General features: G+C 40.1%; 1 protein-coding gene across 4 annotated transcripts in view; it reads right to left on the minus strand.

Annotated features, from left to right (window-relative positions):
- RIC1 (RIC1 homolog, RAB6A GEF complex partner 1) overlaps window positions 1-24,885 on the minus strand; it is a 148,798-nt gene that overhangs the window by 12,160 nt on the left and 111,753 nt on the right. For all 4 annotated transcript variants that reach the window (XR_013967725.1, XM_080819567.1, XM_080819568.1 and 1 more), the window contains exons 9-18: window positions 21,694-21,838; window positions 20,996-21,044; window positions 18,403-18,555; window positions 16,508-16,711; window positions 11,506-11,544; window positions 11,064-11,174; window positions 10,199-10,288; window positions 9,390-9,550; window positions 8,235-8,373; window positions 268-384 (exon numbers count right to left, since the gene is read on the minus strand). Coding sequence is in view for 3 of the 4 variants with exons in the window: in XM_080819567.1 (XP_080675693.1) it covers window positions 268-384; window positions 8,235-8,373; window positions 9,390-9,550; window positions 10,199-10,288; window positions 11,064-11,174; window positions 11,506-11,544; window positions 16,508-16,711; window positions 18,403-18,555; window positions 20,996-21,044; window positions 21,694-21,838 (1,208 nt within the window). In the remaining variant the exon portion in view is untranslated. The remainder of the gene's footprint in view (window positions 1-267; window positions 385-8,234; window positions 8,374-9,389; window positions 9,551-10,198; window positions 10,289-11,063; window positions 11,175-11,505; window positions 11,545-16,507; window positions 16,712-18,402; window positions 18,556-20,995; window positions 21,045-21,693; window positions 21,839-24,885) is intronic.

A 24,885-nucleotide genomic window follows, 5' to 3' on the forward strand; every position in this document is an offset into this window, starting at 1 on the left:
CCCTGCCGAGCAAGGAGCCCGATGTGGGACTCGATCCCAGGATGCTGGGATCATGACCTGAGCCGAAGGCAGCTGCTTAACCAACTGAGCCACCCAGGCGTCCCTGTTCCGGGATGTTCTTATTCACCCTTCACAAACAGTCTTAAACCTGGAGGCTTAAAGACTAATATATACTTTCCCAGTTTCCAAGTCACAAGACGATACTCCCCTCTGAAGTTCTTTCATCCCCTCATCTCTGATGCTCTCCAGGACTTGCATTTTACTCACGAGTTTCCTCTGGTTGGGGTTACTGTCCTTCTCCCGGATCTGGGGGCCTGATCTGTCCCTCTGCATCATGATGAGCTGTCCTGCGAGATTCAGCATGATGCTCTCTGCATCACGAGCCTGAAAGAAAAATTGGACTCCAGCTAACGTAGATGTTTTCAGCATCTCCCCCCAACTCTGTATGGTTTACAGGTGAAACCACCACCACCACAGTCTCCTGAGTGTGCACCGTGTACAGGTGTGTACGGCCATAAAGTGGGGTGAGGTGGACTACAAGCTGCTTTCTGGCTCGCGTGTAACAAGCTTTACCACAATGCAACTAATGAATAACGCAAGTGAACCTGAATGAGGGCAGAACTGAATTTTCCTGACGTTAACTACGAGAGCTTCAGAAGTTCGCAGTAATGAGATCACTTCAGTGACCGACCTGACATAGCTAGAGAAGGCTTACAGGGTGAGGCAGGTCTTGAAGGACGAGGACGACACACAGGAGGAAGAAAAAGGGTCGGCTCTTCAGCCGAACACCACCGCTGTGAATGACACTGAGATGGAACGTCTCTTTTGGGAAAGTGAGAAAAACCTGACTAGATTAGGAATATCATGAGAAAAATGCTGGGTGATAATGGGACTTCCAAGGAAGGCTTGGAAAGCCAGGTTAAAAGACAAACAAAAGACAGGAAATAAGCTACTACTTACAATTCTTGAATAAGGGAGTTATTAAAAATTCTGGGTTATTCAGGATGGCTTACTCAGGAGAGACAGACATTACAGGTGTTGACGTCAGGAATGAATGAAACAGTCTGTCCCTTCGCTATGGAAATTTTCAATCCAATCCTAAAGTAGAGAGCCCAACACATGACTGCCCATTAAGCCCTCTCACCTGGCTGGAAGTTGAAGAGCTTTGTTCTAAAGCAAGTCTCAGACATGAAGTCTTTTTCTACTTGTAAAGAAGAAGAGCATTTGGATTTACAGAAACAAAACAAAAAACAACTGACCGATGCCTTAGGCATGAAAGGCAGGAAAAGAGAAGTAAACTAGCAGGATTTCAGGGGACGCAGCTAGGTGGGTGCCAGAGGAGGTGAGGTTACCACGGGTAGAAGTTACAAGCAGAAGTTAAGGAAGGGGAAACTGAGCAGTTTCATTTCATTGATCATTAAATTTGAAGGAATCTCAAGACTTGCGAATAAAAATGTGAGCGATTACCGGAGTACGGACAAACACACCAGAATCTAAGTGAGGCTGGTAGGCTGGTAAGGAGTCAGATGAACTTTCTGAACTTTCTGAAGCGAAGTATGCCGGGAGGAGGTGAGCAAGGGCACCAGGAGAGCACAGTGTCACATAAAGCAAGAAGGAAAAAATTTTAGGAAGGAAAGGGTGATAACTCAGAAGCTACGGGACGCCGTTCCAGCCAGGGCCAGCTGGCAGGCTGAATTTAAGCTGCCATTATTATTTAGGGTTCAGTCAGGAAAACAGTAGCTACCCTACATATTCTATTTGCAAAAACAGTTACACAAAACACTCTTAGTCCGGCCTGCCAGACACTACTGGGACCGTGGAGAAGAAATGGCGAGAGGGTCCAGAAGATGCCTGGGTTTTGTCATTCATTTTGGTGGTAGGCCATATCCAGGTAGGTGCAGTGTAATAACTTACGTTAATTTACAAAAAAGAGAAATAAAAATAATAAAAATAACAAAATCTTCAAGCAACTGTCACAAAGCTCAAGAACTTTACTTGGAGAGAAGTCTTTGGGTCCCCATTTTGCACGTAATGACACGAAAACTAAAGATCTGATTACCTCTCCACAACACAAACTTCAAGGTAGGAGAAGGAAAAACGGAAATTATAAGGTGCGCACTATTCTAAGAGTTGGATGGCAGAGGGCGGAGGAGAAATGAACACACAAACCAAGAGTCAGACCAGAGAGCCCACGGACTGGCACAGAGACTCCCCGGCACTTTGCGAAGACCTTCTGAGAAGCTACTGTAGGTCACCGCTATAGGACTCACGTCCGTACTGACCCCTGGGAAGTATGAAAATGGTGAATTTCACTACATTTGACACGATCTTATTACACAAACAAACCCACTTCTCTTTCCTTCAGCTGTATTCATGCATTCAACACTTTCCATCACTATTACAGCATGAAGAACAGGGGAGTGCAACAGCCCTTTCCTGCAAGTTTAATGAGCTTTCCAGAAACTTAACATTAAAGCAGGGACTACCTATATCCCCGAAATGCCACATTTGAAATAATCAAACACACCTTCTCTTACTCTAAAAATATCCCTAGTAGATGACTCTTATACTTATGAGTTTCAGAGACAAGGAGCCCAGTCTTATGAGGGAGGCTATCTTACTGATAAACAACTTCCACTGTTAGGGTTTTTAAAATTTTTAATATGAAGTCAAGACTTGTCTTGCTGTAGCAATCTTGGTCTTCCCTCCGTGCAAGATGTAATCAATCTATTTCCTATTACATTTCAACTCACTTTTTTTTCCCTTAAATTTAAATTCAAGCTAGTTAACACATAGTGTAGTATTGGTTTCAGGAGTAGAATTTGGTGATTCATCACTTATATATCACACCCGGTGCTCACTGTAAGTGTCCTCCTTGACGCTCATCACCCGATTACCCCAGCCCCCCTCAGTGTGTTCTCTGTATTTAAGAATCTCCTATGGTTTGCCTCCCTGTTTTTATTTTCACTACCCTTCCCCTGTGTTCATCTGTTTTGTTTCTTAAATTCCACGTTATGAGTGAAATCATATTTCTCTTTCTCTGAGTTATTTTACTTAGCATAACAACCTCTAGTTCCATCCATGCTGGTACAAATGGCAAGATTTCATTCTTTCTGATGGCCGAGTAACACTCCATGACACACGCATGTGGAGGGGGTGTATGGGTGTGTATGCACACTCCACCTCTTCTTTATCCATTTATCAATTGATGGACATTTGGGCTCTTTCGGTACTTTGGCTATTGTTGATAATGCTGCTATAAACACCGGGATGTGTATGCTCCTTTGAATCTGTATGTTTGTATCCTTTGGATAAAAACCTAGTAGTCCAGGGGCACCTGGGTGGCTCACTGGGTTAGAGCCTCTGCCTTCACTCGGGTTGTGATCCCGTGGTCCTGGGATTGAGCCCCGCATCGGGCTCTCTGCTCGGCGGGCAGCCTGCTTCCCTTCCTCTCTCTCTGCCTGCCTCTACGCCTACTTGTGATCTCTGTCAAATAAATAAATAAAATCTTGAAAAAAATAAAATAAAATAAAATACCATGATAATCTTTAAAAAAAAAAACAAAAACCCAAAACACCTAGTAGTCCAATTACTGGGTCATAGTAGTGCAGTTGCTATGTCTATTTTTAACTTTTTGAGGAACCTCTGAACTGTCTTCCAGAGTGGCTGCACTCTGCACCAGCTTGCATTCCCACCAGCAGTGTAAGAGGGTTCCCCTTTCTCCACATCCTCACCAACATCTCTTGTATCAGGTGTTGTTAATTTCAGCCATTCTGACAAGTGTGAGGTGGTATCTCACTGTGGTTTTGATTTGTATTTCCCTGATGATGAATGATGTTGAGCATCTTTTCACGTGTCTGTTAGCCATCTGGATGTCTTTGGAAAAGTGTCTCTTCATATCTTCTGTCCACCTCTTACCTGGATTATTTGTTTTTTGGGTATTGAGTTGGATAAGTTCTTTATAGATATTTTTTTATAATGTTCAGTTAGTCACTGTTTAGTACATCATTAGTTTTTGATGTAGTGTTCAATGATTCATTAGTTGTGTAGAACACCCAGCTTTGGATACTAACCCTTTATCTGATATGTCATTTGCAAATATATTCTCCCATTCTGTAGGTTGCCTTTCAGTTTTGTTGACTGTCTCCTTCTCTGTGCAGTAGCTTTTTATCTTAATGAGGTCCCAATAGCTCATTCTTGCTTTCATTTCCCTTGCCTCCAGAGACTAGTCTAGCATGAAGCTGCTGCACCCAAGCTCAAAGAGGTTGCTGCCTGCTTTTCTCCTCTAGGATTTTGATGGTTTCACATTTAGGTCTTTCATCCATTTTGAGTTTATTCTTGTGTATGGTGTGAGAAAGTGGTCTAGTTTCATTCTTCTGAATGTGGCTGTCCAATTTTCCCAGAATCATTTGTTGAAGAGACTTTTTTCCACTGGACATTCTTTTCCACTTTGTCAAATGTTAATTGACCAGAGCTGAGGGTCCATTTCTGGGCTCTCTATTCTGTGTCAGTGATTTGTGTGTAAGTTTTTGTACCATACTGTCTTGATGAGCACAGCTTTGTAAGGTAGCTTCAAGTCCGGAATCATGATGTCTCCTGCTTTGCTTTGCATCTTAAACATTGTTTTGGCTATTCGGGCTTTTTTTCTGGTTCCACACGATTTTTAGAGTCATTCACTCCAGCTCTATGAAAAACGCACTTTATGCGTAGGTTGCCTTGAGTAGTACAGATGTCTTTTAAACAATATTTGTTCTTCCAATCCAAGAGCATGGAATGTTTTTCCATTTCTTTGTGTCCTCTTCAGTTTCTTTCATAAATGTTCTATAGTTTTCAGCATACACACCTTTTAGCTCTTTAGTTAGGTATTCTGAGGCATCTCATGGTTTGGGGGCTACAGTAAATGGGACCGACTTCTCTCTGTGCTGCTTCATTACTGGTGTATAGAAATTCAACAGCTTTCTCTACACTGATTTCATATCCTGAATATTGCTGAATTCCTGTATCAGTCCTAGCTATTTTTTAATGGAGTTTTTCAGGTTTTCTACATTGAGTATTATTGAAGTCCTAGGCTCAACAGTCAGACAACAAAAAGAAATAAAAGGCATCCAAACTGGCAAGGAAGACGTCAGATTGTCACTCTTCACAGTAAACTTACTTCTTTATCTGCTCTTCACCACATTAGATCTCTCCTCTTTGTGAAAGGTGCTCTTTTTTTTTTTTTTAACTTTTTAAAGTTAAAAAAGCAGTGTCATATTAGTTTCAGGTGGTGTATAATACAGCGATTCAGCATTTCCATACAACACCAACACTCATCACAAGGGCATTCCTCGATCCCCACCGCCTACCCACCTATCTACCTCCCTTTTGGTAACCATCAGTTTGTTCTTTACAGTTAAGAGTCTGTTTCTTGTTTTGTCTTTTTCCTTTGCTCATTTGTTCTGTTTCTTAAATTCCACATACGAGTAAAATCATATGGTATTTGTCTTTCTCTGACTTATTTCACTTAGCATTATACTCTCTAGACTCTTCTATGTCATTGCAAATGACAAGATTTCATTCTTTTTATGTATTTTTAAAGATCCTATATTTGAGAGAGAGAGTGCTTGTGAGCATGAGAGGGGGGAGGGGCAGACAGAGGAGGAGAGGCCGACTCCCGCTGAGCAGAAAGTCTGACATGGAACTGGATCCCAGGACCCCAGGATCATGACCTGAGCCAAAGGCAGATGCTTAACTGACATCCAGGCGCCCCTTTTATGGCTGAGTAATACTCCATAGTACATATATATACCACATCTTTATCCATTCGTCTACCAATAGACACCTGGGCTGCTTCCATAATTTGGCAATTGTAAGTAATGTTGCAATAAATATAGGGGTGCATGTATTCCTCTGAATTAGTGTTTTTATATTTTGGGGCGTAAATACCCAGTAGTGTGATTACTGGATCACAGGGTAGCTCTATTTTTAACTTTGAGGAACCTCCATCCTGTTTTCCCCCGTGGCTGCACCAGCTTGCATTCCCACCACCACTGCATGAGGGTTCCTTTTTCTCCACATTTTTGCCAATGCTTGTTTCTTGTGGTTTTTTATTTTAGCCATTCTGACAGGTGTGAGGTGACATCTCACTGCAGTTTTGATTTGCATTTCCCGGATGATGAGTGACGATGAGACACATTTTTCATGTGTCTGCTGGAAAGCCTTGCTTAAAATGAGCAGCCACCGACTGCCCACTGTATCTGGGATATACAAGGAGTCCCTTTATTTCCCCTAATATGAAAACCTCAAACATGAGAGAGAAAACGTCAAAGTATAGAGAATAATACAGTGAACCCCCATATTCCGATCATACAAATTCACAATTATTCAAGATTTTGCCACATTTGCTCCATCTACCCTTTTTTCATTTATTTTGCTAAAGTATTTTATTATATTTTTAAATATTTTAATTTTTAAATAATCTCTACACCCAAGGTGGGGATTGAACTCACAACCCTGAGATCAAGAGTCACCTGCCCCACCAACTGAGCAAGCCGGGTGCTCCTACACCAAAGTATTTTAAAGGGCAGTATCATGCTCTTTTACCCCTATATTGTGCAACTCTGAAGTACATGGATATTTGCTTGTATAATCACAATACCAATACCACATCTAACAAAATCTACAATTATTCCTTAATGTCACCTCTCAGTGCATACTGAGTATCTCTAAGTGCTTTAATAGTGTCTTTTTATAGCCAGTTTGAATCAGGATACAAATGGAACTTGAGCACTGCATTTGGTTGGGATGGCTCTAAAGAATTATTTAGAAGAGTCTCCCCTTACCATCCCCAACCCCGCCACATTACTGACTTGTAGCTGTCCTACAGAAGGTTCTACATTGTGCTTCCTTGTGGTGGTAAACAAAACCTCTACCCCTGTATTTCCTATGAATGAAACTTGACTCTAGAAGCTTGATTTAATTCAGGTTCAGTGTTTTGGGCAGTAATTCCTCATGTGAACTTTAGGATGCATCTCCCCAGGAAGCAGGCCACACCTGGTTCTCCTACTTGTACTAACGCCAGTATTGATTAATAAGGCTTAGATCTGGCCACCTGATCCCCTCACTGTGAAGTTCCCCACCAACCTTTCATCTGATGGCTTTATCCGATCAGGATCACTTTCTGACTCAGTTATTTCCTTAGGGGCAGCAAAATGGTGATTCTGTAATCTTACCTTCCTTCCACATCTTCTAGCTACAATTCTTTTGTGAAATAGAACTTTCCCTTATCATCTGTGACTCTCTGGCTACCATGAAACATACTTTGCAGAGGAAATGGGATCTGGATTTTGAAGATGAATGAAGTGCCTTAATAGAAATTAAAGACAGACCGGGAAGACAGAAATGGTAGATAAATCTACATAGTTATAAATCCACATAGTTATCCTTTGAAAACAGGTTCCACACTGACACGAAACTTGGAAACCATCTGTGTAACAGAAGGAGCCTTGGAATAGGAAGTTACACAACTTCGTGGGTTTTTTTTTTTTTCCCCCACAACTTCGTGGGTTTAATCAGAAACTACAGCATTAATTTCTTTCCTTATAGTTTAGTTGACTAATCATGGAGTTCTCTGTATTTTATATTTAGTATTCCACTTTTTTCCTTCTCTTTCACTGCCAAGTTTAGGTCACTAACACCCTTTATTCAGATCATTACAGTGGCCTCCCAGTTACCTTCCCTAAATCCAATTTTGTCCTACTCTGGTTCATTTTCCCCCTTATAGTTAGACTAGACATTACTAGTAATACCCAGCTTAAAACACTTTAGACTTTAAGATAAAGTCCAATCACCCTGAAGTTCTTCCAGTTCCCTGAATGTGTCATTTTTCTCTCTTACTGACAGGCTTCTGCACTACTGTTCCCACTGATCTGAGATTCCCGCTCTTTACACAGGTGGCCACCTGTCTTCGGGCTGCCACTTAAATGGTACAGAAATTTCTGACTGTTGCCAGGTGTTCGTTCTACACTCTATATGGCTTTCTGGCACACATATCCCAATTTTAATTATTTATACATGTAATTCTTTCTTTATTGTCTGAGCAGAAACCAAGTTTGTTTAGTTTGCCACTGTAGCCCAGCATCTTCATGCAAAGCACATTTTAGACACTTTATATTTGCTGAACAAAGTTCCCGTAGCAACGTAAAATGCTAAAAACTGAGATGAAGCTCTCCAGAGCCCCGATAATGGTACAGTACCTGCTGTGGCATCTTCAGGGTGATTCCATTCTCTGTGCTCACGGAAGTGAGAGTGACTGAAACTACCAGGAAAGGGTGAGGAATGTAGCGTGACATGGACACTTCCTGAAGAACTTGAATACCGGCAGTAGTATTCGGACTGCAAAAAAACAAAGAGAGAAAGATACCCACGCACCTCAACTTCAATGCCAGCAAGTTTTTGTTTTGTTTTGTTTTTCTTTTTCCACTAACAGTATAAATTTCATGCGTTTGCAGGATCCAGATGCCTTCTACCCATTATTCCCTCCCCTTCAAGTATCCTTCCAGCAGCAGACTGGTGAATTTGAGATATCCAGAGAATACAAATGGAAATAAGGGAGAAAGAAAGGGAATACAATGTAGAAGGGAAGACAAAAACCTAGGAAAACTAAGAAAGGAAACTAGGAAGGAAAAAACAGGAATAGTTAAATTGGTTGAGAAAGGACACGGCCTCCATGAGAGGCTAGTAAAATGTCTTAATTTCTAACTTTACAGTATTCCTTAATCACTAAGCTATTTCAGCAAATACACACTTCAGGGCTATTTACACACACACACACACACACACACACACACACACACACACACCCACCCACCCCCCCCCCACACACAAGAGCAAAATAAAACTCAAGAGGTGTGGTCTAAATGCTACAAGCCGACCCGCCACCCAGAAGAATGCAGGCAGCACACAGCAGCACCAGGGGCTGCCAGCCCTTCCCGCGGCAGACTGCAGCCATCTCGCTCGGTGGCAATCAAGAGAGTCTGCTAAGGACACACTTCCCAAAGCCTCAGGCCAGTGAACACCTTCAAATTTCCCCAAGTGTCCAGAACATTAGGATAGTTAGTAACCACTTGTTTTCAAGGCTGTGAAAAAAATTAGTACCTAAGTTACCCCCATCCCAAACCAGATGTCCCCCCCACCCCCCGAACAAGTGCAGTAGAGCAGCTGAAGAGGTTGGTGCAAACTATTTATTTAGGTAGCTAAAGATAACTGCGTGAACATCACTGAACACAAAAATTACTTTTTTCACTTCTAAAACAAAGGAAACTAAACAGGATAACTTTTGAGAAAATAAAAACGACGAGGAAGCACAATATACAGAAGCAAAAAGCGACAGCTGCGCACCGTGCACCTACCCATCGGACTTTCTTTCAATGCTGTACAGGCAGATGGAACAGTCTGCTCTAAACACCACCACCACGTCCCGGAAGACACTAAGCAGCAAGGTTTCCGCTTGTGCTCTGGTGACGTGGGCGAAGGCGTTGTCCAGGTTTGATGTGCGCAGGTAGACTCTGAGCTGAAGAACAAAGAAAGAAAGAAAGCTGTAAAAACAAGACACCTACACCTCAGGCAGCTAAATACTTTAGACGTGCTGTTTTTTTATCTACTGACTTCCTTTCAAGTAAGAGAAGTTTAAAGACCAATCTGAGCTTTCCCAATAAAGGGATAAATTTTATAATTTCACAGGTAGCCTCATTCTACAAATAACCAAAAGACGAAGCAACTAAAATTGGGAATGTACTATTACGAGGTACTCATTCTCAAGACCTGCATATCCAGACCTGATGAAAGCAGACCAGCACTTTCTGAAAACATAAACATACAAGCCAACAAACTGATAAATCTCTAAGGGCAGCCATCCTTAGCAACGTCTTTGCTTTGAACAACTTGCATTATTGACAAACTTCACAGACAATGTCTAACAGCTAAAAATCCTTAGAAAAAGTTGTCTCAGAAGTTCTGATTATCCCTTAAAAAAAACTTTCTTAAAAGCAGTAACCTGATATGAGGGTCTGATTTAGGTAAAAAAGCCAAATGCCAAATTCTTAATTAAAAAATAAATGCTATATTCATTTCCCAAAAACTATATTTATATTAAACCAGATAGTGCTTAACATCTTTAAAATATAAAAACCTGTTATCTCTGAGAGAAAACAAGCCTTACCTCTTCTTGACGGTCACTTATGTTGTAACATGCCAGGACAATAAAATCATTCCACCAGGCTAAGCCACCTGTCACAATCATATTTTGCTCCTTAAAAGATAATTTAAAAAACATATTTACCTTTATTTATATGCTGCTAGAAATTACAATAAGTAACATACTTATAAAATATTCCTAAGCAAACAATGAGAGCTTAAATTATTTCTGCTCTAGTCTTTATCCCCCCCAATTAAGTATCACTCTAGGCCTTTATGAATAATAATTTATATTCTATTTTGAAAAAATAAACATTTCTATCAATAATTGGGTACCATGTAGCACCCTGATTCCCTTATTCAACAGACTTTGCTTTAAAATCCTGCTTTACAACTTATCAGCTGCTTGCCTCTGAATCCTGGTTTCTCTCTTATAAAAGGGTAACAACTGTGCCCTCTCTGGGTGGTGAAGGTCAGTGAGGCCCCTGAAGTGCCCCGCAGCTCCCACTACACATTAATCCTTGTCTTTTCCTATTTGATTCTTGCAAAATCCAACTGCACATGTTTCTGTGCTACCCACAACTTCACATCATATACAAACAAGCAGGAAATGATCTCAAATTCAGTGGAAGTTGATTCTGACCACATCTGATAAACTCAACATGGAATGGAAGAGTAAATCCTCCAGTTAAAAACAAGCCAACCATCTCAATACAAAATCCTTTATCAAGTATCAAGTACTTCATTAGAACTGACCTTAGATGTAATCCAGCACCATTTTTTAATATTTGGTATTATTTTTTAATGACTAGTGGCTTACTTCAGAGTTACTTCATATGGTAGTTCACTTATACTCTGAGAAATCAGTTTTGAATTTCAAAAAGACTAACCTGGGTAATGTTTCCAAAAAGTTTCCATTTTTTGGTGAGTAAAGAGTAATGTGCAAAACCAAACTTGCCAACCACAGCAATATTCTGTCCAAGCTTATCAATAGCTGAAAACTAATTCAAAGAAAAAATTAAGAACTCTTCCTTGCAAATGTATATACTTCAATATAAAGAACTTAGCATTATTGTGTCATGCAAATAGACTGTTAATAAATGTTTGCTAAGTGAATTAAATGAAAGTGCTAAATTTAAAAATCTGAATATTTATACACAAGTTACATTTCACCAAATTACTGATGTTACTATGTTAACAATGTACAAGGGATCAAGTATTAAAATTTTATTATCAACACGCCCACTGAAAAAAGGCTCAATTCCCAGAATGCCTCCTGCAGCAAATACTATCCAATAAAAATTAACCCCAACAAAATAACAAGTAACTCACCCGTATAGGCCAATTGCTCTCTAGATAGGTGTTGGAAATCTACAGAAAATAATACATCAGTTTGGTAAGACTCCTGAAACATATTTAAACTTAAAGCACTTAAAGCATTAACATCACAATATGATATTCACTTTCCTGTACAATGTTTAAAGTGTTCCCGAATAGTGGGTATTACTAGCAGAGTATTTGGAATTTACTGTTGAAATACCAGTCCATATGTCACATCTCCTGTCTTCACCATTTCATTATGAGTGGCTAGATCAGGCTTTCCTACACTGCTTTTTCTCTACACTGTTTATTTTAAATGCAATAAATGCAATAAAATATATGCAACAAAAATGCATATTTGCAATACGCAGTACAAACAGACTGACAGAAGACTGAAAGAACCACCCACGAGGGCAAGCAGGAATTGTAGAAATTTGAGTTTGAGGGCCCCAGCAAGAATTTTGTTTTTGCTTTTTAATGGAGGTATTTTTATTACTTTTATGTCTTCTGATCAAAATAGCAAAACACTGCTTATAAAATTTAAGCAATATAAAAATGTACAAAATAAAAAATGAAATTCCGTTCTATCCATTGCTCCAGGGATAATTACCGGTTAGTTTTTATTCTCTCTCTAAACATCCATACACAGGTAAGCATCTGTCTAAGCTACTCTTTTTTACTGAGGTATTCAACCTATTCATCTGCGACAACTCTGAATTACAGGTAGTAACTCTTAATTTGCAATGGAAGTAGGAAATATACCTTCCGCCTGTGTCACCTGTCTTACATCTCTGCACGTGGTATCTTTTTATCACTCTAGCAAGAATTTTAAGTTTAAAAGATTCTTCCGTAAGATATCAACATAGATAAAGAAAATTCTAGCTTTACTGAGACTGACTTCTCCACTAGCCTACTGATTAAGCAGTTTTATGAGCACATGGTGAGTATGGCATGAAACTTATCAGAACAACAGACAGAACAAGGGAAAAACTCTTCTGTTCCTGGAATAAAAGAACCTCAATTTATTCAAATTCATTTTCATTGTACTGCAAGTATTACATATTTTTTTAAAAAGAAAGCCAAATTAAAAATCCAGTACAACTCAATCAAATCCAATAAGATTCTTTGTGTAATGTGAAGACAAAACTAAAATCCAGTAAAAGTAATATGCTAAAAACATCTGTATTAGCTTGATAAAATTTACTCATAAAGCTATCTGTTAGACTTCACTTATTATCTAGTAAGTCAGCCTAAAATCCAAATAAATTAACAGCTTTTGGTTCTGTTATTAGAAGTTCTCAATCCTAGTGCCAGTTTGTAGAACCCCACCTTGCAGAATTAAGGATAACGGTGCCATGATATATGCTTGAAAAAGGCTTAATTCCTATCTTAACAGATTCACTGCGCCACACAGGCCAGTTACTAAAGTCCCGGGGTTGGGTGGCATTGGTTCAGAAGCCTGGTAATCTGAGGGAATGATCAGGTGGTGACAGAAGAGCTCAAAGTAGTTTTGTGTGAGCCTGTTAAGTAAATTCTCTGTTTGGATGAAGAAAATCAAAATAGTCACCTGAAGAAGGATGTTCCTGGAGTATAACTGAGACAGCCATCCAGAACGCTAAAAAGAACTCCCACTTCCTCTGACCCTGGTGTTTCCTAAGTATTTAAGAAACATGGGGGGTGGATAAAGTGTGAGCTGGGATCGCAATGCCAATGTGGATTCCAGCTTGAAGGGTTCCTCACCACGGCACCAAGGTAAAGTTTTATCAAACGGTCTGTATTCTAATGAGTATCTGTAGGAAAAAATTTTTTTTATTCTTTTAACCCCCAAAATGTAGGAAGTGCCACAAACTACAAATGATTTATTTTCAAAGCTTGAGTTTAAGTTTAAAATGAAGCTTTACTTCTGATACAGTTGTGTCTGAAGATGCTATGAAATGAAAAGTGAAAATGAAACATTCATTTTCCCTAGTAGGTCACATTTATGGATCTACGTGTCACCTGAGCTTTGAGCTCTACCCCTTACACTGAGAACAGGAAATGGCAGAAGTAAGGCAAGAAGCATCTACTGAATCATGAAGAAGTCAGGCCAGGACTGCCTGCTCAGGGCACAAAAGTCACACCACGCCACGCCACTGGGAGCCTGAGTGCTAAGGTACAGAATCTCCATTCTCAACATCTTAGGATTCCTCAGCCTCTTAAAAAACCTCAATCGACCTTTTTTCCCCCTTAAAGTCATTTTGCTAAAACCCTGTCTCCTACCTAGACCGCTTTTGTCTGTCGCTGTGAGACTGTGATAGCCATTCTCCTAGCACACCTGCCCTGTGCCAAACCCCACATCTGACGCATCTGAGACGATCCTCAGAAGGCCTGCCAATCATTTATAAATGAAAGAGCCTTTACAATCCTCTGTTGACAGCCTTAGCATATTTTGTAAGCCTATTTTTTTCCAAATGGTTAGCCAGTTTAACTATAAAACCAACATTTCAGAACAGTGGATGATAATGATTCATGCACCTTTCAGAAAGAAATGTTTGTATCATACGAAGTTCTGAGTGTTAAATGGCAGTCCAAGCAGGAGTGCACCCTAAAACCACGAGAGTGTTGTTTTAATTCCGCATTATTTGTGCTCTGCTTGTCAACAAACTACTTTCGAAATTTTTAAAATCTGTAGCTAGGAAAACTACATTTAAACACACACACACACACACACACACACACACACACACAGCACCACTTCTACCAGCAGCTACCAACCCTGCTGCTGACAAGTACATATATGTATTAAGTTAAAGGAAAGAAACATATTTAACATAGAATCTTCTGATCAGGAAACTAACAAGTATAAGGTAGAAGGTCTAAACAAACGAAAAATCCCGTTGTCTAGATGAAGAACAGACAAGAGAAGCAGAATTAGTTGGAGCTTATTTGATGAACTCTAAGCTGTGTAAGAATAGAAAATATAAATCGTGTAAACAAAATCACTTTGATGGAGGATGTGGGCATTTATCCCAGAGAAGAGTGTATGTTGAAGGAGAAATTAAGCAGGCACCCATGTTTCTTCAAGGAATCATTACTAATGGTTAAGGCCCAGAAGGTAAAGCATTAGCATTGCAGGGACACTATAAACCACCAAACCAAAACACTCCCACGATGCTGCATTGATGCATTTGGTTGGCGCGCCAGCAAACAAAGTACAGGGCAAACTGTAATAAAATGCTGTCTATTTCAATGGGCACATTCTAGGTCTTAGCTCAAGGTCAACAGTACATTACATGATTCAACACTTAATACCTAGAAGTCTTAAAACAGGTTAGAGTGTTACTTTACTTATAGTAAGGATAAGTCTGACACTCCTTAAGCAGGACACTGCTCTGCTATGTGACCTTGGGCAAGTCACCTAACTTCTCTGAGCCTCAGTTTCCTCAATGTAACAAATCCAGTTGGACTACATGATCTCTATGGTCCTTCCAGCTCCAAAAATTCTATGAGTCTATTATAACTTAACTGTTTTGGGAATACAGCTCTGACATCATTTTTACTAGTTTTAGGGAAAGGAAAAAACTAGGTTAAGCTCGAGTCAAACAAGTTCATCCTTCTCAATAGTTCCAATATCTAAAGAACAAAATCACGAAAGAATCTTGCTCGTACCTACTTTGTCTAAGGTGGTAAACTCAGTGTGATATGCTACTAGTACAGGATACTTCAGCGATGGCTAAGAATCACAGAATCACGGAATTTTTGAGCTGGAAGGAAATTAGATTTTTGTTATTGCCTGATGGATTTTTGAGTTCCAGACCTACCTTCTTTGATCCTCTGCTCTACTTGGCTCTCTGGCAACACAGACCTGGCTAGGCAGAACTGGCATTGATGCTAGGTCAGTGTAGAATGAATAGTTCAAAGTATGGGGAAATGAAAATAGCAGAGGAATGGCTATAGGAGAGAAGGGAGCAGTGGAAAATTTTAGTCAAGGAGGCAGCCGATGCAGTTTTATTTCATAACTGTTACTACTTATCAAATGGTATGCACACTGTTTGATTTTATGAATTTATTAATGTCAGATACATTTTCTTTGGGCGTACACCACATGTCAGTGCGAGAGACACTCCTCCTTCAACGTTTCATATACTGACATTTGTGTCTCTCGTCATCTCCATTCAAAGTCAACTGAAAATAACATGGGAGCTGAGTGAGCTAATAAAGTAACAGCACAGAACGGAGAAGGGAGGGTCAAGAATTGTGGAGACAGAACCCAGTCAAAATAAACCAATGCAAGAGCAGGCTCAGACATACCTAAGACACTTGGGTATCAGCGGGGGGAGGAAGACACACTCAGAACTTCTACAATTGTGTATGAAAGTTTCTCTCAAGAAACTTCAATTTATTGATTTACCCAAATTAATTTTATCTGGTATCAAAATTCAGAATCGATGTCCACGTTAAATGCCAATTTATCAGAATTATTAAAAGAAACTGCTAATTTAAAAGTTATACCAGAATGAGTAAGTGACTTGGAACAAGATTTTTATAACAATAAAATTATTAATAATAAGGTTCTAGAGTGTGACCACAAGTCTGCAATTTGGCTTTAAAGTCAGGCAGCTAACCTCAACATGTACCTACTAGGACTACAAGGTCAGCTGCTCAGGATCCTAATTGACACTGTCACTTTCCATGAAATCACTACACTTTTGCCTATGCCAATCCACAGAGCTAAATTTGTACCAAAACGGGGGGGGGGTGGGGAGAGCAACAGAAGTAGTACAAAGTTGTGCTCGTTCAGAGGGAAAAGCATAAACTTGCAGTTTTTGGACTAGTAGGCTTAAAGCAGGTGGGGATCTGTGCTACGTCAGAGGCAAGAAAGGAACACAAGAAGACAGAAAAGCAGGAGAGAGAGGTGACAGTCAAAAAGGTTAAAAAGTTTCTCAGTTTTCTAAAGCAACAGAAGAAATCTGTAGCTCCGCTCCAGGTGCTATTCCCCCAAGGACTAAGTCAACGGTGAGCAGCTAAGACTTACCTGTACCACATGCCAATGCCGATGTCCAAGCAAAGTGCTTAAACCCTGAGACTCCAAACCGCTGTCTGCAAAGGGGCTCCTGCCCCCACCAGCCTTGCGCTCAGAGCGTGCTGAGGAACTCCTGGCACTCTGGGTTTGCGAGGCCTCGCCACAGTTCAAGTACAATCGATCCTCCCCCTGAAGCAGCACTTGCTCCTGGTTACTCTACAGGAGGAAGAAAGGAAGCAGAGGACAAAGGAGGAAAGCAAATAAAAAAACCTGATATCAGATAATGGAAAAAAAAAGTTAATACCTTGACTTAGTTTTATCATAGGAAATGCACCATGTATCTCAACGTCGATTTTACTCACAGACAAGACTACATAATGATCACGTGCACTGTTACATTTACAGGGAACAGGCAACAGTTTAATGATTACTTCCCAGGGCAAACAAAATTTTTGTTAAAGTCTGTTTTATCACAGATGCCAAAATGCGACCCAGTTTACAATGATTACAGCAGTATCTTCATGATTACTCCAAAAGGGCAATGCTATGAGAAATTTTCCATCTGAAAACTGAACAGAACTACTCATTATCTACAGGTTACAAATGAGTTTCACATAAAATACCTCACACTATGGCAAGAAAACATTATCCGGTCAAACTGCGTGTGTGTGTGTTCACCCCGTGCCCATGGCAAGAAGAAGCGGAGGATTACGAATGGGGATACTGGATGCCAAGGATCTTTTAAACCAGGGGGAGGAGGCAGAGCAGCCCCAGTCAGTGGTCCTGGATCAAAACAATTCAATACTCACCTGGGTAAATGCGTGGTTAGTGCCAAGGACTGCGCTGGGCTCTGAGAATACTCAGACAAATAAGACAATTTCTCCCCTTAGTGAGGATGCCTTGGTTTTCAGTGAGAAGGTCAGTATTAACTGTGGGCATTTTATTCACTGACTGTTCCATCACACAGAAGGGCACCAAAGCCCCTCATTTTTCCCTGGTAGCCCAAATGTTGTCTTGACAGAAAACTCATAAAATCTGCCTTTAAATTATAATTTGGGGTGGGGAGGGGAGAAAGAATTACTCTACTCTTGTTTTTCTGCAGATCTTTATTCTTCATCTAGAGTCATGAAGTCTCAGATCCAGGCTACTGTCATATTCTTTCTCAATGGATTGTAATTATAAATTTTAATTAGAAACTGGTTGTACCAAATATTTAAAAACCGACTGGTGGCAGATATTAAGGTATATGCTTCTGACATGTAACACATACTGTTACATATTAACAATATATAATATTAGTATATTATTCCAGAATGATAAAACATGAGGAGTTTAAATTATAATTTGGGGCAGTGTTTCCCAAAGGAGGTTTCTAGGCATACTTTCTTTAAATCATTCCCTAAAAATTAATAGTTAAATAAGCTTGGGGATACTGTTTTTCATATACCAACTCCTGGGTTTTTATGATTCACATTAGGCATATTAAAGACCCTGGAGTCCTACAATAAGGAAATTTCTGCAGCTTCTTTATTTCTTAAATAAATTTCTTAGCTTCTTTATTTCGCTTATATGACAACAGAACTTTCCCTTATCCTGTGTATATGCTACCGATTCTTCTAAGTAGTGCCTTGTGGAGCACACTTTGGGAAATTCTATTTAAATAGAGACTAAGTTAGTCAAGTAAATCTGTAAACACTGCTTTCCCTCAAAGTGCTTGTGATCCTATTAAAAAAAAAAAACAAAAACAAAAAGCTGCTAAGAAGTAAAATTCTTCTATAAATTATTAAAAAGAAATACAAAAATCACAAAAATAAACAAGAAAGAAAATAATCCACCAATTTTAGACGAATCTGATAGTCTACTATGAAGGCCACTAAAAATAAACAGCTGTAATTTAAAAAACTTACCATACAGGGGTTTACAGTGAGTACACTCTTGATAAACTGAAACAGCAGAATGCCAGGCTGTTTAACTATACTCTTGGAATCAGACTCAATTCCAGTGTTGTGAGCACCAAAGCCGCTGACCACCCAGAGGTGATAGCCTTCTGCACCCCAGCTCTTGGAGAGAACGGGAAGAAAAATCAGGGCAATGAAGTTTGTTACCCTTTCCTAGCTTCAAATATTCGAATCCTGAAACAACCAACAATAGCATTACCAATGACTTCTAAAGGTTGGAGAAACCATGAGAAGCTACATAGCCCTCTCCAGTGGAACCCACTATCACGGCTCTCTACCTCGAAGAGGGTGGACGGGTGGGTGGGGTGTGTGCGTGTGTGTTTTATGCAAAGCAAGTCTGTGGTGGTGAGGTCAGTGTTGTCATCACTTTAGTGAGCAATCAGAGGTTCTGAAGGATTAAACCACTTGCTGGGGGTGTCTGGGCCAGCTGGTGGGAGAGCCAGCACGTGCCCAGAGAGCAGGCGCCTGGAAGTCACCGGCACCACCCCAACCTGCTCATCATGGTCGCGGATGGCTCAACCGGCTTCCTGTCTGCAATCACTCAGCTGCCCCTTTTCCTCTGTGTCTCAGGTCCCGCTTCCTCTCTCACAGTGCCTGTGCTGACGTCCTGCCTTCTGGGCCATCCCAGCTGTCACCTGCCACTAATGTTACAGAAGGGGTGAGGACAGGAGTCACCTCAAGGGGCCCCCATTCTGGGGCTCCTGAGTTTGGTCAGGAAGGCCTTCTCTGCCCTGCTGGACTTACCCGTCTCCTCAGATGGAATATGAGGCCCCGGGAGGGCATTCCTCATCAAAGTGCAAAAGAGCCCTTTCCTCTTGGCCTTCCTGTAAAGAGGGCAGCCCCTGCACAAGGACTCCCAAGTCTGCGTCTACAGATTCTACATATCAATCTTCATCCCAAATCCCAAGAAATGCCCACTGCTCTCTGTAACTTCTCCATTAATTTAACTGCCTCTCAAATACAAAGAAATTCCTTATAGAGGAAGACCCCCCCCCCCACCCTGTGTGACCCAGCTGAAACTTGACAAAGAAGCACCCAAAACAGATGCAGTCTTGTACAGAGCAAAGAACACGCCAATGGAAGTTACAAGACTAGGTTTTCATTCCAGCCCGGCCCCACTCTGCTGTAGGACCTTGGCTAAGTTATTTCGTTTTCTCTGGGTATATACGTTGACCTTTATAAAATGAGAAGGTTCAAATAAACTCTCCAGGGCCAAGTTTTTTGTTTTCGTTTTAAATGTTAGTAATTCAATCTACAAGGTCAAGAAAATAGTAGAGGGAAAATAAATTGTTGCTAAATTTCAAAAGCTTCATAGCAGTCTTGCTCTCCCACAATAAAAGTTGAACAGTTAACTGAAATGCTTACATTCTAGTTTGTGATTAAAATACCAACTTAGTGAGGCTAGTAACACTGGTTGTTATATGCCATTCAGAATCACTGGTGGGCAGTTATAGAAATAATTTATTCAAAAACTTATTTTAAAATATGGAGGTGGAGAGAGACAGCAAGTAGGGTCCTTGGTGGTGCTGAGAACCACTACCAAGACAACCATGGTGGTTTTAATTCTTCAAGAAACCCAAGATCAGAAAATGCCTTCCTCTGTGTAAACCTCACAGCCACTAACTTCCCAAAATAACGCACAGAAGGGCTACAATAAGAAAATGTTCTTATGGGGCGTCTGGGTGGCTCAGTGGGTTAAGCCTCTGCCTTTGGCTCAGGTCATGATCTCAGGGTCCTGGGATCGAGCTCTACATCAGGTTCTCTGCTCAGCTGGGAGCCTGCTTCCCCCTCTCTCTCTGCCTGCCTCTCTGCCTACTTGTGATGTGTCAAATAAATAAATAAAATCTTTAAAAAAAAAAAAAAGAAAATGTTCTTATGTAAAGACAGGGATTACATTCACTGTTTTCTACAGAAACTCTTAAAAATATGTAATAAAAATATTGTTACAACATTGACTTCAATTCTCCTGACAGGTATCTACAGAAAGTTTTAAAAATATGCTCAAATAATGTCCAAGCCCTTGTGGAAAAATACCCAATGAGCAGTTCACTTCATGTTAAAAGAAAAAAGGCCATGAGAAGTGGATGCTAGTGAGTCACATAAGGAACTGAAGTATGCTCTGGAAAACCAAAGGCCTGATTTGAATAGTCACTATGTTCACAAAGATGACAGGGGCTTGCTAGACATATAAGCAAAACTAAAAGCAAGTAAGTACTGAAAATTGGACAGCCTGATTTTTAAAAATACTTTTATCAAAGCAAGAACTGTATAAGAGTCTGCTAAAATTAAAATAGTTTTGTAATTTTATCAGGCCAAGAAGGGAAAAAAAAAAAAGACAGAAGTAAAATCAAAGTTTCTCATACTATAGAAATACACACACACTTTTTTTAAGTAGGTCCATGCCCAGCATAGAGCCCAGTGCTGGGCTTGAACTCACAGACCCAGAGATCAAGACCTGAGCTGAGATCAAGAGCTGGATGCTCAACCAACTGAGCCACCCAGGCGCCCCACACTATGCCATAATTTTACAGAAAGTACTTACCATAGAGTTGATCTTAAGGGGATCTTTTTTGGTACCATCAGACCTATAGCTGAAACAGAACAGAAACTCAATTAATAAAAGTCTTCTATTACATATAATATTTGGCTTTAAGTTTTTAAAAACTCAAATTGATTTTGTTCCTTTAAAAAGAGAAATAGATAATAATGCATGAAACATGAGACTGCTGGTTGATATATCTAAGTATATCATCTACACATTGTCTTTTAGGTCCATGATTCTCGAAAGAATCATGCAGTTTGGGAAGGGGTATTCATTGTGTCAGGACTGAGGTTCACAGTACCATAAGGAGTGGGAAGAGATCTCAACCCAACAAGATAATGCAATTTTCTATTTCCTACTAGTGACTTATGTACATGGCTTATTGCTCTTATTAGATTATAAGCTATTTAAGGGCAAAACTGTATGTGATTTAGCCTCGAATCTAACACGCTACCATTTATACAGTAGGGATTCAACAAACAAATGCATTTTACGGAATGAACAATGAGTTTTAAAAGGATGGATGTTTAGAGAATCAGCACATTCTGAACAAATTAATTCTGCACCTTACAAATTGTCTTGGGGTTAAGCATCAAATAAGGCAGAAGGATAGCTGTATGACACAAAATTTCTGTGTATGTGTATTTTCTGGGAGATAATGGAGTTATTTTATCTAAAACTTGTCTTTATTCACTCACGCAAAATCTCCTCCAAGCGTACAAATCAGCTGGGCTCCAAACACACTCCACAGAGAAAGGCCTCCGTTCTCCCAGGTCACTATTACAACACTATTGTCAGGGGACCATTTGACTAATTTAACAGCTCCTGTTTTGTTCCAAATATCTGTTAAGAAATTGTGAGAAGAGTTAAAAATAAATGATTCCTTCAGAAACAGTATTTTTTACAGTCTGTATTTTTTCAAGTTGAAATGAATAGAAAGATATGTCTCCTTCAAATAATGAGATGAATCCTACTCATTTAAGTTCACAAAAGGTCACATTAGCCTTGATTGAAGCAGAACAAACTCGGCTGCCAAGAAATTTAAAAGAAATGAGAACCGTTTGGGTTCTCATTGGCACTATCAGCCAGGATAACTATAATTGTGTCATTTTAAAAGTCTTTGGCTTTCGTCAGTTCAGTTTCTGTAAAATGGGGATAATGCTTCCCTTGAATAATCCAACACTAAATGTCAAAGTAGTTTGCAAAGCAGGTGTTTTAAAATGTAAAATAATGTCCTACCATTATCTTATGCTCCCCATTCAAGGAATACAAGTTAAAATAAATTGAAGTTTAATCCTCTATATTAGAATTGTGTAGGTAAACTCCAGCTTGAGGACTCCAGGTGCTCACATCATCTTTTAACTAATAATAATTGTTCTTTCAATCCTGTAGTTTCATTGTGTAGTAAAACCCAAGTTTCCCTACTGCAGAGTTAAATGAAACATGCTAGTATTTCCTGTCAGCAATTCAAAACCAGCTATCATATCACTTTGTTTCAAATTCTTTTCATTTGCAGTATTAATACATTTCTGCTATAAAATACAGAAGATCTGCTACAAAGGGGAAGTATATAGATTTTTGTCTACAGAAGACAACCTCACTTTAGCACTCTCAACCATAGTGAATAGCCAGGTTATTCAGGCAGATGAAAAATAAATGGGAATATACATAAAAAACATCGTATCTTATTACTATACTTTATACTTGTCCAGGGGAGAAATTTAAAAACAAACCAAGGGGGCAACCGGTGGGGTGGAGCGGGAGCTCAGTCGATGAAGTGTCTGCCTTCAGCTCAGGTCATGTTCCCAGGGTCCTGGGATTGAGCCCCACATCGGGCTCTCTGCTCAGCCTGCTTTCCCTCCCCATTTGCCTCTCCCCCCAGCTCATGCACATGTGTGCTAATAAATAAAATTTTAAAATAAATAAATAAATACATACACACATACATACCAAGAAGAAGCACAAAATCAAACTGAAGTTTACAAATGAATGCAATTCCATGTGCAAGGAAAAAAAACAAGGGTTTTCACTATCATAGAAGGATGTTAACGTTAACTGAAAAGGGGAGGTTATAAACAGTATACTTATTACCCCACATGAAATATACATATGTATGCACATATACGCATACCCACTTTCCAAGCATTATGCACATATTCAAATCTAGTTGCAGAGATCCATAATAAAATATCAATGGTGGTAAACCTAATCTTCACGAGTCAGGACTACTACGGGAAATTTATCTAAGTGGTAACAACCTACAATGAACATAGACTGTGAAATAACCTGCGTATTGAGAAAAATGTTAAAAAAGTAACCCAGACATTTAGTTATAGAGCTGAACTTACAAGAAAGAAAAAGTTCCAGAAGCCAAAAGAAAGGAGAAAACCTACAGTGAGATTGGTTAGTACCTGGGCTGAGGGAGGAGGAGAGAAAGGCTGGAATGACAGAGATGGAAGGCTGGGATGAGCCCCAGCAATGATAAGGGAGGTGGGGACTGACATCCTCTAGGAAGACAAAGTGTCTGAGACCAGCATGAAGTCTGAGAGTCCAAAGGGAAGGTGCAGCACGACGGAAGGACTCCTAGTCACCGCGGCTGGTTAAACTCAGCCGGCGCGGCCTGAAGGAAGCGAGCAAACTCATCCCTGCTTCAGATGTTCGGTCCTACCAGCCTCCCGTAGTAAGCAGCTCTATGGCCTACGTAATTGAAGCTGGCAGAATTCTCTCACAACAAAGACCCCGGGAGTGAGAATTGGCAGGTCACCAAAGGGAGAAATGGCATCCGCGAGCCCGAGAAGGAAGAACGATCTCAAGAACCAGGCACGGTGCTGCCTAACAGAAGCAGCGAGGAGCATTTCCTGCGGTGATGACTTCGCACCTGCCCACCTGCAGGTCTAAGAGGCAGCCCCCAGCTACATGTGACTACTAAACACGTAAACGTGACCACGCAACTAAAGAAATAAGGTGTTATTATTATTATTGTTTTTTAATTTCAATTAGTTTAATAAAAGTAGCCACATGTGGCTGGTAGCTCCTGGGAGGAAAACTAAGTATGGATTAAAAAAAGAAACCATGGGGCACCTGGGTGGCTCAGTGGGTTAGAGTCTCTGCCTTCAGCTCAGGTCATGATCCCAGGGTCCTGGGATCGAGCCCCGCATTGGGCTCTCTGCTCCGCGGGGAGTCTGCTTCCCACCTCCCCCAGCCCCTGCCTGCCTCTGCCTACTTGTGATCTCTGTCAAAAAAAAAAAAAAAAAAAAAAATCTTAGAATACTTAAACACCTCAAACGCTAAAAATGCTGAGAGGTAAGTAAGTGTACAAAGCGCTTGTGCCTTGAATTTTTCTGCCAAACCCTGGAAGCCCTGACTTCTATTTCTGATGACTCCTAGCATGTGACAGACGGGAGAGCAAGCTCAGAGCTTGACCAAGGCGGGGTACCTAAGAGAAGACACCACCTAATGGGTGGGGCTACAGAAGGCTACATTCATGGTATAAGGAAGAATGAGAAATAAACTCTACCCTGTGGAAGGTAAAGAAATAGCAAAGGATACTTTCATGTTTTTTCCATGAATGGAAAATAAAGTCCCCGGGAATCTGAAACAACTCAGTCCTCACTCTCATATGTAAATTGTGCAACTTGTATGATTCAAAGAAAATTGCAAATAGAGAATATAATGCAAAGGATTCCAGACTGATGTAGTACTCCCACATAATTTGCCCTAAAAACATAAATCCTCTTCGGAAGAACTCAAATTCAATTTAGGTCACAAAGCATTCAAATAAATAAATCTGAAGGAAATTAAACAGCTCTCAGTAAAAAGCAAAAAAAAAAAAAAAACCCAAACCCAAAATATATAAACAAATACATGAGAACCCAAACTCAGAAAGAAAG

This window comes from Martes martes, assembly GCF_963455335.1.
Source record: "Martes martes genome assembly, chromosome: 12".
Taxonomy (NCBI): Eukaryota; Metazoa; Chordata; class Mammalia; order Carnivora; family Mustelidae; genus Martes; species Martes martes.